This window comes from Stegostoma tigrinum, chromosome 46 (assembly GCF_030684315.1).
Source record: "Stegostoma tigrinum isolate sSteTig4 chromosome 46, sSteTig4.hap1, whole genome shotgun sequence".
NCBI lineage: Eukaryota > Metazoa > Chordata > Chondrichthyes > Orectolobiformes > Stegostomatidae > Stegostoma > Stegostoma tigrinum.
This window is the reverse complement of record NC_081399.1, coordinates 6,641,251-6,655,671: the sequence shown is the minus strand read 5'-3', so window position 1 is coordinate 6,655,671 and position 14,421 is coordinate 6,641,251. Positions and strand designations below refer to the sequence as shown.

The following is a 14,421-nucleotide window of genomic DNA, read 5'->3' as shown; positions in this document are numbered from 1 at the left end:
GCTGTTTGTCATTTTTATAAATGACCTGGATGAGGGCATAGAAGGATGGATTTGTAAATTTGCAGATGACACCAAGGTCGGTGGAGTTGTGGATAGTGCGGAAGGATGTTGCAGGTTACAGAGGGACACAGATAAACTGCAGAGCTGGGCTGAGAGGTGGCAAATGGAGTTTAATGTGAAAAAGTGTGAGGTGATTCACTTTGGAAGGAGTAACAGGAATACAGAGTACTGGGCTAATGGTAAGATTCTTAGTAGTGTGGATGAGCAGAGAGACCTCGGTGTCCATATGCATAGATTCCTGAAAGTTGCCACCCAGGTTGACAGGGCTATTAAGAAGGCATACAGTGTGTTAGGTTTTATTGGTAGAGGGATTGCGTTTCGGAGCCATGAGTTTTGCTGCAGCTGTACAAAACTCTGGTGCGGCCACACTTGAAGTATTGCGTACGGTTCTGGTCACCGCATTATAGGAAGGATGCGGAAGCTTTGGAAAGGGTGCAGAGGAGATTTACCAGGATGTTGCCTGGTATGGAGGGAAGGTCTTATGAGAAAAGGCTGAGGGACTTGAGGCTGTTTTCGTTAGAGAGAAGAAGGTTAAGAGCTGACTTAATAGACACATACAAAATGATCAGAGGATTAAATAGGGTGAATAGTGAGAGCCTTTTTCCTCGGATGGTGACGGCAAGCATGAGGGGACATAGCTTTAAATTGAGGGGGTGATAGATATAGGACAAATGTCAGAGGTAGGTTCTTTACTCAGAGAGTAGTAAGGGCGTGGAATGCCCTGCCTGCAACGGTAGTAAACGCACCAACTTTAGGGGCATTTAAGTGGACATTGGATAAACATATGGATGATAATGGAATAGTGTAGGTTAGATGGGCTTCAGATTGGTTTCACAGGTCGGGGCGACATCGAGGGCCTATGTTCTATGTTCCAAGTCTACGGTATCTATTGGGTCAGTTGCTGTCTTAGTGTGTCTGTAATGATTCCCAGCAGTCTGAGTAGTCGGGCTGTCAGTCTTGAGGCGTTTCATTATACACGGTATGCTGGCTATTGTTGCGGGTTTTGGCATTTCTCAGAACTTAGAGCCAGACTAGTCAGGTGGCTGGGAATCATTACAGACACACTAAGACAGAAACTGACCAGGGTTTAAGACCCAATAGATACCGTGGACAGGACAATTGCAGTTTACAACTTACTGTGTGGAGACTGCACACAACACTACAAACAACGAGCGACCCGCATCCACGAGCACCAGCCAGATGTCCTCGGTTTCAATACACGGAGACAGGAAGAGCGACACTTTCAACTGGGGCAACATGACCATCATAGGACAAGCCAAACAGAGGGTCGGCCAGGGAATTCTTGGAAGCTTGGCATTCATCCGCGAACTCCATCAACAAGCACATTGAATTAGACCCGACCTATTGACCATTACAACACACAGCTGGAGCCGGCAAAAACCACACCATACAAATTCGAGCCGGCACAAGCCAACGGCGCTTCGCAGGAGGCTCGATGAACCCACCAACATCAACAACTAGCACGCAAATAGAAATCTTCACTCCAACCCGGAATACTCCTATAAGAGTATTCCGGTTCCTATGGGGGTTGGCACGGTGGCTCAGTAGTCAGCACCGCTGCCTCAAGGCAACTGACCAGGGGCCAGGGTTTGATTCCAGCCTTGGGTGTGCGGGACGGTCTGTGTGGGAGTTTGCACATTCTCCCTGTGTCTGCGTGGGTTTCTTCCGGGTGCTCCGGTTTCCTCCCACAGTCCAAAGGTGTGCGGGTTAGGGTGGGAATAGCCGTGCTAAATTGTCCCATAGTGCCCAGGGATGTGCAGGTTAGGGTGTGTTGACCGTGCTAAATTGTCCCATAGTGCCCAGGGATGTGCGGGTTAGGGTGGATTGGCCGCGCTAAATTGTCCCGTAGTGCCCAGGGATGTGCGGGTTAGGGTGGATTGGCCGTGCTAAATTGTCCCGTAGTGCCCAGGGATGTGCGGGTTAGGGTGGGTTGGCCGTGCTAAATTGTCCCGTAGTGCCCAGGGATGTGCAGGTTAGGGTGGGTTGACCGTGCTAAATTGTCCCATAGTGCCCAGGGATGTGCGGGTTAGGGTGGATTGGCCGTGCTAAATTGTCCCATAGTGCCCAGGGATGTGCGGGTTAGGGTGGATTGGCCATGCTAAATTGTCCCGTAGTGCCCAGGGATGTGCGGGTTAGGGTGGATTGGCCGTGCTAAATTGTCCTGTAGTGTCCAGGGATGTGCGGGTTAGGGTGGGTTGGCTGTGCTAAATTGTCCCGTAGTGCCCAGGGATGTGCGGGTTAGGGTGGATTGGCCGCGCTAAATTGTCCCATAGTGCCCAGGGATGTGCGGGTTAGGGTGGATTGGCCGTGCTAAATTGTCACATAGTGCCCAGGGATGTGTGGGTTATGGTGGGTTGACCGTGTTAAATTGCCCCATAGTGTCCAGGGATGTGCAGGTTAGGGTGGGTTGGCCGTGCTAAATTGTCCCGTAGTGCCTAGGGATGTGCAGGTTAGGGTGGGTTGGCCGTGCTAAATTGTCCCATAGTGTCCAGGGATGTGCGGGTTAGGGTGGGTTGGCCGTGCTAAATTATCTCATAGTGCCCAGGGATGTGCGGGTTAGGGTGGGTTGGCCGTGCTAAATTGTCCCATAGTGCCCAGGGATGTGCGGATTAGGGTGGGCTGGCCGTGCTAAATTGTCCCATAGTGCCCAGGGATGTGCAGGTTAGGGTGGGTTGGCCGTGCTAAATTGTCCCATAGTGCCCAGGGATGTGCAGGTTAGGGTGGATTGGCCGTGCTAAATTGTCCCATAGTGCCCAGGGATGTGCAGGTTAGGGTGAGTTGGCCGTGCTAAATTGTCCCGTAGTGCCCAGGGATGTGCGGGTTAGGGTGGATTGGCCGTGCTAAATTGTCCCATAGTGCCCAGGGATGTGCGGGTTAGGGTGGATTGGCCGTGCTAAATTGTCCCGTAGTGCCCAGGGATGTGCGGGTTAGGGTGGGTTGGCCGTGCTAAATTGTCTCATAGTGCCCAGGGATGTGCAGGTTAGGGTGGGTTGGCTGTGCTAAATTGTCCCATAGTGCCCAGGGATGTGCGGGTTAGGGTGGGTTGGCCGTGCTAAATTGTCTCATAGTGCCCAGGGATGTGCGGGTTAGGGTGGGTTGACCGTGCTAAATTTTCCCATAGTGCCCAGGGATGTGCAGGTTAGGGTGGATTGGCCGTGCTAAATTGTCCCATAGTGCCCAGGGATGTGCGGGTTAGGGTGGGTTGGCCGTGCTAAATTGTCCCGTAGTGCCCAGGGATGTGCGGGTTAGGGTGGATTGGCCGTGCTAAATTGTCCCGTAGTGCCCAGGGACGTGCAGGTTAGGGTGGGATGGCCGTGCTAAATTGTCCCATAGTACCCAGGGATGTGCGGGTTAGGGTGGATTGGCCGTGCTAAATTGTCCCATAGTGCCCAGGGATGTGCAGGTTAGGGTGGGTTGGCCGTGCTAAAATGTCCCATAGTGCCCAGGGATGTGCGGGTTAGGGTGGGTTGGCCGTGCTAAATTATCTCATAGTGCCCAGGGATGTGCGGGTTAGGGTGGGTTGGCCGTGCTAAATTGTCCCATAGTGCCCAGGGATGTGCGGATTAGGGTGGGCTGGCCGTGCTAAATTGTCCCATAGTGCCCAGGGATGTGCAGGTTAGGGTGAATTGGCCGTGCTAAATTGTCCCATAGTGCCCAGGGATGTGCGGGTTAGGGTGGATTGGCCGTGCTAAATTTTCCCATAGTGCCCAGGGATGTGCAGGTTAGGGTGGGATGGCCGTGCTAAATTGTCCCATAGTGCCCAGGGATGTGCAGGTTAGGGTGGATTGGCCGTGCTAAATTGTCCCATAGTGTCCAGGGATGTGCAGGTTAGGGTGGGTTGGCCGTGCTAAATTGTCCCATAGTGTCCAGGGACGTGCGGGTTAGGGTGGGTTGGCCGTGCTAAATTGTCCCATAGTGCCCAGGGATGTGCAGGTTAGGGTGGGTTGGCCGTGCTAAATTGTCCCATAGTGCCCAGGGATGTGCAGGTTAGGGTGGATTGGCCGTGCTAAATTGTCCCATAGTGCCCAGGGATGTGCAGGTTAGGGTGGGTTGGCCGTGCAAAATTGTCTCATAGTGCCCAGGGAGGTGCAGGTTAGGGTGGATTGGCCGTGCTAAATTGTCCCATAGTGTCCAGGGATGTGCGGGTTAGGGTGGATTGGCCGTGCTAAATTGTCCCATAGTGCCCAGGGATGTGCAGGTTAGGGTGAATTGGCCGTGCTAAATTGTCCCATAGTGCCCAGGGATGTGCAGGTTAGGGTGGGTTGGCCGTGCTAAATTGTCCCGTAGTGCCCAGGGATGTGTGGGTTAGGGTGGGTTGGCCGTGCTAAATTGTCCCATAGTGCCCAGGGAAGTGCGGGTTAGGGTGGATTGGCCGTGCTAAATTTTCCCATAGTGCCCAGGGATGTGCAGGTTAGGGTGGATTGGCCGTGCTAAATTGTCCCGTAGTGCCCTGGGATGTGTGGGTTAGGGTGGGTTGGCCGTGCTAAATTGACCCATAGTGCCCAGGGATGTGCGGGTTAGGGTGGATTGACCGTGCTAAATTGTCCCATAGTGCCCAGGGATGTGCAGGTTAGGGTGGATTGGCCGTGCTAAATTGTCCCGTCGTGCCCAGGGATGTGCGGGTTAGGGTGGATTGGCCGTGCTAAATTGTCCCGTAGTGCCCAGGGATGTGCAGGTTAGGGTGGATTGGCCGTGCTAAATTGTCCCGTAGTGCCCAGGGATGTGCGGGTTAGGGTGGATTGGCCGTGCTAAATTGTCCCGTAGTGCCCAGGGACGTACAGGTTAGGGTGGGATGGCCGTGCTAAATTGTCCCATAGTGCCCAGGGATGTGCGGGTTAGGGTGGATTGGCCGTGCTAAATTGTCCCGTAGTGCCCAGGGACGTACAGGTTAGGGTGGGATGGCCGTGCTAAATTGTCCCATAGTGCCCAGGGATGTGCGGGTTAGGGTGGATTGGCCGTGCTAAATTGTCCCATAGTGCCCAGGGATGTGCAGGTTAGGGTGGGTTGGCCGTGCTAAATTGTCCCATAGTGCCCAGGGATGTGCGGGTTAGGGTGGGTTGGCCGTGCTAAATTGTCCCATAGTGCCCAGGGATGTGCGGGTTAGGGTGGGCTGGCCGTGCTAAATTGTCCCATAGTGCCCAGGGATGTGCAGGTTAGGGTGAATTGGCCGTGCTAAATTGTCCCATAGTGCCCAGGGATGTGCGGGTTAGGGTGGATTGGCCGTGCTAAATTTTCCCATAGTGCCCAGGGATGTGCAGGTTAGGGTGGGATGGCCGTGCTAAATTGTCCCATAGTGCCCAGGGATGTGCAGGTTAGGGTGGATTGGCCATGATAAATTGTCCCATAGGGCCCAGGGATGTGCAGGTTAGGGTGGATTGGCCGTGCTAAATTGTCCCGTAGTGCCCAGGGATGTGCGGGTTAGGGTGAATTGGCCGTGCTAAATTGTCCCATAGTGCCCAGGGATGTGCAGGTTAGGGTGAATTGGCCGTGCTAAATTGTCCCATAGTGCCCAGGGATGTGCGGGTTAGGGTGGATTGGCCGTGCTAAATTGTCCCGTAGTACCCAGGGATGTGCGGGTTAGGGTGGATTGGCCGTGCTAAATTGTCCCGTAGTGCCCAGAGATGTGCGGGTTAGGGTGGATTGGCCGTGCTAAATTGTCCCGTCGTGCCCAGGGACGTGCGGGTTAGGGTGGGATGGCCGTGCTGAATTGTCCCATATGCCCAGGGATGTGCAGGTTAGGGTGGGTTGGCCGTGCTAAATTGTCCCATAGTGCCCAGGGATGTGCAGGTTAGGGTGGGTTAGACATGGGAAATTCGGGGAATGGGTCTCAGTGGGATGCTGCTCGGAGGGGCGGGGTGGACTTGTTGGGTCAAATGGCCAGTTTCCAAACTGTCGGGATTCCACGATCCCCACTCATTCTTCTAAATTTCAATGAGTATCATCCAAGTCTACTGAAAGTCTTCTCATAAGCCAACCACCTCAACTCTGGGATCAACCTCGCGAACCCCCTCTAGTTCCAGGACGTCCTTTCTGAAGTTAGGGCCTCAGTTATTGACATTATTCAAAGGCATAGAAAGTCATGTACCCACAATTGCTCATGACACAAAATCGGGCAGCATTGTTCGTGGCGTCGATGATAGCGTAAAACTGGAAAGAGACAGTGATCGGCTGAGGAAATGGGTAAAACTGTGCTTGGTCGATGTCAATGCGAGCAAGTAAGAGGTTAGCCACACTCGATCTATAAACGACAGTTCGGGGGGCATTTTAGATGGTTATAAAGATAAGTACAGTGGATGTCCAAAGAGATTGGGGGTTCAGGTGCAGAGATCTTTTCAGTGTCACAAACAGGTGTAGAAAATAATCAATATGGCCTTTGGAATACTGGCCTAATAGAGACATAGATCATTGAATCCCTACTGTGTGGAAACAGACCCAACATGTCCACACCAACCATCAGAGCATCCCACCCCATCCCATTCCCCAATAACCCACCTAAACCCTGGGCACTGCGGGGCAACATAGAATGGGCAACCCACCCCAACCTGCACATCTTTGGACGGTGGGAGGAAACCGGAGCACCTGGAGGAAACCCATGCAGACACAGGGAGACTGTGCAAACTCCCACACAGTCAGTCACCTGAGGGTGGGATTGAACCCAGGTCCCTGGTGCTGTGAGGCAGCACTGTTAGTCAAAGCATTGTACAACATGGAAGCAGACCCTTTGGTCCAACTTGTCCACGCTGACCAGATATCCTAAAGTAATCTAGTCCCAGCATTTGGTCCATGTCCCTCTGATCCCTTCCTATCCATGTCCCCATCCAGATGCCTTTTAAATGCTGTAACTGTACCAGCCTCCACCACTTCCTCTGGCAGCTCATTCCATACACGCACCACCCTCTGTGTGAAAAGGTTACCCCTTAGGTTGCTTTTAAATTTTTCCCCGCCCACCTTAAACCTATGCACCTCCATTTCCCACCTACCACCTCATCCCGCCTCTTTGACCTGTCCGTCTTCCCTGGACTGACCTATCCCCTCTCTACCTCCCCACCTATACTCTCTCCACCTATCTTCTTTTCTCTCCATCTTCGGTCCGCCTCCCCCTCTCTCCCTATTTATTCCAGAAGCCTCTCCCCATCCCCCTCTCTGACGAAGGGTCTAGGCCCGAAACGTCAGCTTTTGTGCTCCTCTAGTTTTGGACTCCCCTATCTGCAGGGAAAGGACCTATCCATGCCCCTCATGATCTTATAAACCTCTGTGAGGTCACCCCTCAGCCTGTGACGCTCCAGGGAAAAAAGCCCCAGCCTATTCAGCATCTCCAACCCTGCAACATCCTTGTAAATCTTTTCTGAATCCTTTCAAATTTCACAACATTGTTGCTGTGACAGGGAGACCAAAACTGAACACAGTCTTCCAAAAATAGTAGGAACTGCAGATGCTGGAGAATCTGAGACAGCAAGGTGTAGAGCTGGATGAACACAGCAGGCCAAGCAGCATCAGAGGAGCAGGAAAGCTTACGTTTCAGGCCTAGACCCTTACTGCACCTCCCAGTCGCAAACCATTTCAACTCTCCCTCCCATTCCTCAGACGACATGTCCATCATGGGCCTCCTGCAGTGCCACAATGATGCCACCCGAAGGTTGCAGGAACAGCAACTCATATTCCGCCTGGGAACCCTGCAGCCCAATGGTATCAATGTGGACTTCACCAGCTTCAAAATCTCCCCTCCCCCCACTGCATCCCAAAACTAGCCCAGTTCGTCCCCACCTTCCTAACCTGTTCTTCCTCTCACCTATCACCTCCTCCCACCTCAAGCCTAACCCCATTTCCTAACTACCAGCCTCATCCCGCCCCCTTGACTCGTCCGTCCTCCCTGGACTGACCTATCTCCTCCCTACCTCTCCACCCACATTCACCTTTACTGGCTCCATCCCTGCCTCTTTGACCGGTCTGTCTCCCCTCCACCTATCTTCTCCTCTATCCATCTTCGGTCCGCCTCCCCCTCTCTCCCGATTTATTTCAGAACCCTCTCTCCATCCCCCTTTTCTGATGAAGGGTCTAGGCCCGAAACGTCAGCCTTCCTGCTCCTAAGATGCTGCTTGGCCTGCTGTGCTCCACTCTGTGTTATCACAGTCTTCCAAAAGTGGGTTAGCCAACGTTGTTGAGAGGAACAACCCTCAGGGTTCACCCTTACCGTGTGATGAAGCAACAATCTTCTTTCTCTCTTCAACAGTCGCCAGGCGTCTCCAAAGTGACGGGTACTTTTTGTACAGCGAGCCCCGGAACATGCGCAGGTAATTTCCCACCTGTCGGAGATTAGATTAGATTAGATTAGATTCCCTACAGTGTGGAAACAGGCCATTCGGCCCAACAAGTCCACACCGCCCCTCAAAGCATCCCACCCAGACCCGTCCCCCTATAACCCCCACACCCCTGAGCACTACAGGCAATTTCCCATGGCTGATCCACGTAGCCTGCACATCTTTGGCCTGTGGGAGGAAACCGGAGCACCCGGAGGAAACCCACGCAGACACGGGGAGAATGTGCAAACTCCACACAGGCAGTCACCCAAGGTTGGAATTGAACCCGGTTCCCTGGTGTTGTGAGGCTGCAGTGCGCACCACTGAGCCACTATGCCACCCCGGTGATACAACATTGGTGAGTGTCAGGCCACACGAGAGAAGCTATCACCCGTCAAGTGCTTTGGCAAAACGTCAGTTGTCCCAACAGCCAACAGAAGGATATCGGTCGGCCTGAGAGCTATCAAACATGGGTGATCTGTCCAAGGCAAGTGGCAGAGCCTCGCTCCACAGCAACGCCCCATGGCCAGGCCCTTCAATTACACCGTGACTGTTGACAAAGCAAATCTGAATGGGATATCATGAACAATGAGCAGAAATGGAAACCAGCATGTTACATGACATTCAACAATAAGATGATACACGAATTGGGAGATTTAGGCCACTTATGTTCTCAGACTGCTCTCCAAATTGAAAACAAACAAAAACAAAGTTGCTAGAAAAGCTCAGCAGATCTGGCAGCATCTATTCAGGAGAAAACAGTTAACGGTTCAGGTCCGGTGACCCTTCCTCAGAACTGATGGTGGCTGGGAGAACGTCAGTTTATCTGCAGAAAATCGGGAGGTGGGTGGGGTGGGGAGTAAACGATAGGATAGAGCCCAAAGAGAGAGAAAGGCAGTTGGACAGACAAAGGAGCTGCTAATGATCAGGCTGGGAGGGCGAATAGTTGTTAATGGGGACTGTTAGTGACTAACAACAGGGGGTGAGTGGTGGCAGGCTATGCGGTAACAAGGCCTGGAGTGTGGGGTGTGGGGCTGGGACATGGGGGACCTTAAGCCCTAAAATTATTGAACTCAACATTGAGTCCAAAGGGCTGTAGGGTCCCCAAGCGGAAAATGAGGTGTTGTTCCTCTAGCTTGCGCTGGGCTTCACTGGAACACTAGCAAGCCGGGAACAGAGATATTGGGCAGGGAGCAAGGAGGTGCATTGAAGTGGCAGGCAACAGGTAGTTTCTTGCGAGCAGAGCGTAGATGTTCTGCGAAGTGGTCGCCAAATCTACACTTTGTTTCCCCAATGTAGAGGAGACCACATTGTGGGCAGCGATTGCATTCGGCTGGTTTTGTAAATTTATAAGATTGCAGCTCATCTCCAAATTCCTGTCTTCCCCCCCCATCAATATTTCACCCTCCCTGGCTCCTCTCTTATCAAAAATCTATTTAGAAATATTCAAAATCTCAGCTTACAGCATCTCTTAAGGAATAAGTTCCAAGGGTCACGACCCTTTGTTTTATAAAAAAAAGTCATCCTGATGTCCAATGGGTGACAAGGTTTTAAAATGTGTTAGATAATAAAGCGTGAAGCTGGATGAACACAGCAGGCCGAGCAACATCTCAGGAGCACAAAAGCTGACATTTCGGGCCTAGACCCTTCATCAGAGAGCTCTCCTTGGCTGCTGGGCCTGCTGTGTTCATCCAGCTTCACGCTTTATTAGCTTGGATTCTCCAGCATCTGCAATTCCCATTATCTTTTTTAAAATGTGTTCCCAGGTTGTGGATTCTCCTTCAAGAGATACCAGCTGTTACAAAAGGTACTAGCCCTTCCGTAATCCCTTATTTGAGGAGGGATGGAGTTGCAATGGAGGTGACTCAGAGGAGGTTCACTCGATCGATTCCAGAGATGAGGGGGCTTGTCTTAAGAAGAGAGATTGAACAGATTGGCCCGGCTCTACTTTCGATGAATGAGAGGAGGTATAATTGAGGTAAGTTAAGGTGTTAAAGGGGATTGAGAAAGTAGACGCACAGAGAACATGTCCCCACGTTAGGCAATATAGAGTGAGGTCATAATTTTAGGGTAAGGTGCAGCAGATTTAAAACAGAGATGAGGAGGCATTACTTCTCCTAACGGGGAGGGATTTGTTATCGCAGAGTGTGTCAATTGCTGGGACATTGAGGAAATTTAAGGAGTAAATAGACAGGTTTTTAATTAGTCCACGCCGACCAGATTCAGTAAATTAGTCTAGTCCCATTTCCCAGCATTTGGTCCAAATCCCTTCCTGTTCATGTCCCCATCCAGATGCCTTTTAAATGTTGTAACTGTACCAGCCCCCACCACTTCCTCTGGCAGCTCCTTCCATACACGCACCACCCTCTGTGTGAAAATGTTGCCCCTTAAGACCCTTTTAAAGCTTCCCCTCTCACCTTAAACCTATGCCCCTCTATTTTTGGACTCCCGTCCCCCGGGGGAAAGATCTCGTCTATTTACCCTCTCCATGATTTTATAAAGCTCGACATCTTGAGCTGCTTTCGTGCATTTTGTGTGGGTTGACCCACAATGCTGATAGGGATGAAGCTTCAGGGTTCTGTCCCAGCAACATTGAAGGAATGGCTATATACTTCCAAGTCAGGATGGGGAGTGGCTTGGAGGGGAACTTTGAGGTGGTGGTGTTCCCACGTATCTGTGTCCTTGTCCTTCTTGACGGAAATGGTGGTGGGTTTGGAAGGTGTAGTCTCAGGATCTTGGATGAACTTCAATTTTTTGCAGATGGCACACACTGCTGAATGGTGGTAATGCAGGGGGTGGGTGCTTGTGGACGCAGTGCTAATGAAGTGGGTCACTTTGCCCTGGACAAGCTTCCTGAGTGTTGTTGGGGTTGCCCACATCCAGGGGCTAGTGGGGAGTATCCCATCACTCTCCTGACTTGGGCCTTGTCGCTGGTGGGACAGGCTTTGGCGGGGAGACAGGACGGGAGTTACTCGCCGCAGGACTCCTAGCCTCTGGCCTGCTCTCGTAGCCGCTGTGTTTATGCGGTGGGTCCAGTTGAGTTTCTGGTCAATGGTAACCCCCAGGATGTCGATAGTGGGGGTGGGGGGTTCAGTGATGGTAACACCATTGAATGTCAAGGGGCAGTTGTTAGATTGTCTCTTATTGGCGATGGGCACAGCCTGGCATTTGTGTGGCGCCAACATCACTTGCCTCTTGTCAGCCCAAGCCTGGATGTTGTCCAGATCTTGCTGTACTTGGGCACGGGCTGCTTCAGTATCTGAGGGGGTCACAAATGGGGCTGAACGCTGTGTAATCATCGGCTAAAATCCCCACTTTTGACCCTATGATGGAGGGAAGGTCATTGATGAAACAGCTAAAGATATTTGGGCTTAGGCCACTCCCCTGAGGAACTCCTGCAGAGATGTCCTGGACCTAGGGTGACTGACAGGAGCATCTTCCAAGCATTGGGTATGAGTCTAAACACTGGAGAGTTGGCCCCCTGATATACGCTGATTCCTGTTTTACTAGGGCTCCTTGATGCCACACTGGTCACACCACCTTTGGTGTCAAGGGGTGTCACTCTCACCTCACTGTCTGGAATTCAACCCTTCGTCTCCATTTGAAACAAGGCTGTAATGAGATCAGGAGCTGGGTGGCCCTGGCGGGACCCAAACTGGGCGTCACTGAGCAGGCTATTGCTGAGCCGGTGCTGTGTGATAGCCCTGTTACTGACACCTTCCATCACTTTACTGATGGTCGAGAGGAGACTGTTGGGGTGGGAATTGGCCGGAAGAGGCGTGTACTGGCTTTTTTTGTACATAGGCGTGCCAGGATGATTTCCCACACTGTTAGGTGTGTTGAAGCTGTACGAGCTGATCAGAGATACGGCATATTCTGGAGCACAGATCTTCAACATCATTGTTGGAATTTTGTCAGTGCCCATAATGAATGCAGTATTCAGTATCTTAAGACATTTTCTTGATATTGAGAGGAGTGAGTCCAATTGATTGAAGGCTGGCATTCAGGATGCTGCCAGGTACATCCACCTGAGGCTCCTGGCTCGAAATTGTTTCATTTCCTTCACCTGTAACTTGAAGATGCATGCATGCTGCACTGTCGGAGGGTCAGTGCTGAGGGAGCAGGCACTGTCGGAGGGTCAGTGCTGAGGGACCGGGCACTGTCAGAGGGTCAGTGCTGAGGGAGCGCCCGGCTGTCAGGAAGCAAAAATGTTGGTGGGTGAAAAGAATACACGGTATTATGTTGGACAAGGCTATGAGGATTATGTATCAGTGATAATGGGAACTGCAGATGCTGGAGAATCCAAGATAATAAAATGTGAGGCTGGATGAACACAGCAGGCCAAGCAGCATCTCAGGAGCACATCCAGGAGGAGCATCCTGTCTGATGAAGGGTCCAGGCCTGAAACGTCTGCTTTTGTGCTCCTGAGATGCTGCTTGGCCTGCTGTGTTCATCCAGCCTCACACTTTGCTACCTTAGCTGTGAGGATTATGCTTGGTTTGCTGTTTCATGTTATTCGTCCATTCAGCTTTGTTGACAAAAAGATGGTGATGAAGCAGTAGATGTTGAGATCTTGCTGTCGTCCAATGGCGTCTCCCGTTTCCCACAACATTCTAAGGAATGTACCTCATTGGCTGTAAAGCAACCAGGACGTCGCAAATGGCGCTATACAAATGCAAATCGTCCTGTCTTCTGTAACAGTCTAGCTTGTCTCTCCCGCACAGCGGGGAGGGCTGGTTTAGGTTAGTTAGAAGACATGCCGCAGTCTTTTTCCAGCATAACCAAGCCACAGACACACACACACACACACACACGACGATACACAGCCAAACGGCCCAAGCAGATCGAGAACGACAGAACAGGGGGTCAACGAGTGGAAATTGAAAAACAGGTCAGAGCAGGGAGGCACGTTGCACACCCACCTCCCCACCGCCCACACACAAAAAGCACACCCAGGTATTTTTTTTTTGGAAGGGATTTTGATTTTCCATTTTTCCCGTGCAAAACAAAAAGGGGGGGGGGGGGGGGGGAGGGCGAAATGCTGGGGGAGAATGAAGCTGAACAAAGCACCAGCCAGCCCCCATCGAGAAGCCGCACAGGGTGAGAACTGCAGACCTCCTCCATTCCTCCAGCCGGCCCCCTCTCCGTGTCACACAAAACCACAACGGCGGCCCCAGGCAGACCAAATATAAAAGACCGAGATTAGCGACTGCCTGCATGCATGCATCTCTCATCTTCCACTGTTTAACTGAAGCATTCTTACCCCCCCTCCCCAATTGAATAGTTTGGCTCAAACGCTCATCTAGAGTCTTTCATCCTCTCTCTCTCTCTCTCTCTCCCTGTCTGTGTGATGTTTTAATATGGTCAGAAAGTCAACACTTTACCTCTGATCCAATCATGAACCACTCGCTTGCTTGTTCCAGCTGGAATTTCACAGGTTTCAGTCCAAATGTTTTACTGGCCGCCATTTAGGAAGGACAGAGAGAGAGTGTGTGTGTGTGTGTCAAAGAGAGAGGACAGAAGGAAGAGAGTGGAGGGCGACAGAAGGGGAGGGAGAGGCAGAGAGAGGGGGGGAAAGAAAACAGGACAGAGCAAACGTAACAAGAATGTTAATGAAAATCGTCCACACCTCCACCAGGAGGGAGCATGCAGCGGATCACACTGAGGCTTGTGGAGAGAAGAGAGCAGAGACTGAGCAGCCAGCACATTACATCAGGGACAAACCTGCCTGAATGAGCAAAGCGACCAGTTCAACTCAGATCACACAGCCCCAAATGTAGGAACGGGCAGGATGAAATCCAACAGCGAAAGGCAGCTGAAAACCAAACCCTCCAGCTGTCAGCACTGACGGATAGGTGCACTGTCGGAGGGTCAGTGCTGAGGGAGTGGGCACTGTCGGAGGGTCAGTGCTGAGGGAGTGGGCACTGTCGGAGGGTCAGTGCTGAGGGAGTGGGCACTGTCGGAGGGTCAGTGCTGAGGGAGTGAGCACTGTCGGAGGGTCAGTGCTGAGGGAGCGGGCACTGTCGGAGGGTCAGTGCTGAGG

General features: G+C 51.9%; 1 protein-coding gene across 3 annotated transcripts in view; it reads right to left on the bottom strand.

The window, feature by feature from the left end:
* Nucleotides 1-14,140, bottom strand: part of LOC125449538 (SWI/SNF-related matrix-associated actin-dependent regulator of chromatin subfamily B member 1-like) — a 42,949-nt gene extending 28,809 nt beyond the window's left edge. Inside the window, exons 1-2 of one of the 3 annotated variants that reach the window (XM_059642727.1) lie at nucleotides 13,763-14,140; nucleotides 8,273-8,384 (exon numbers count right to left, since the gene is read on the bottom strand). In XM_059642727.1, the coding sequence (XP_059498710.1) occupies nucleotides 8,273-8,384; nucleotides 13,763-13,846 (196 nt within the window). In that variant the 5' untranslated portion in view covers nucleotides 13,847-14,140. The remainder of the gene's footprint in view (nucleotides 1-8,272; nucleotides 8,385-13,762) is intronic. The other 2 variants (XM_059642726.1, XM_059642728.1) reach the window with 2 other exon arrangements.
* Between the last annotated feature and the right edge of the window lie 281 nt (nucleotides 14,141-14,421).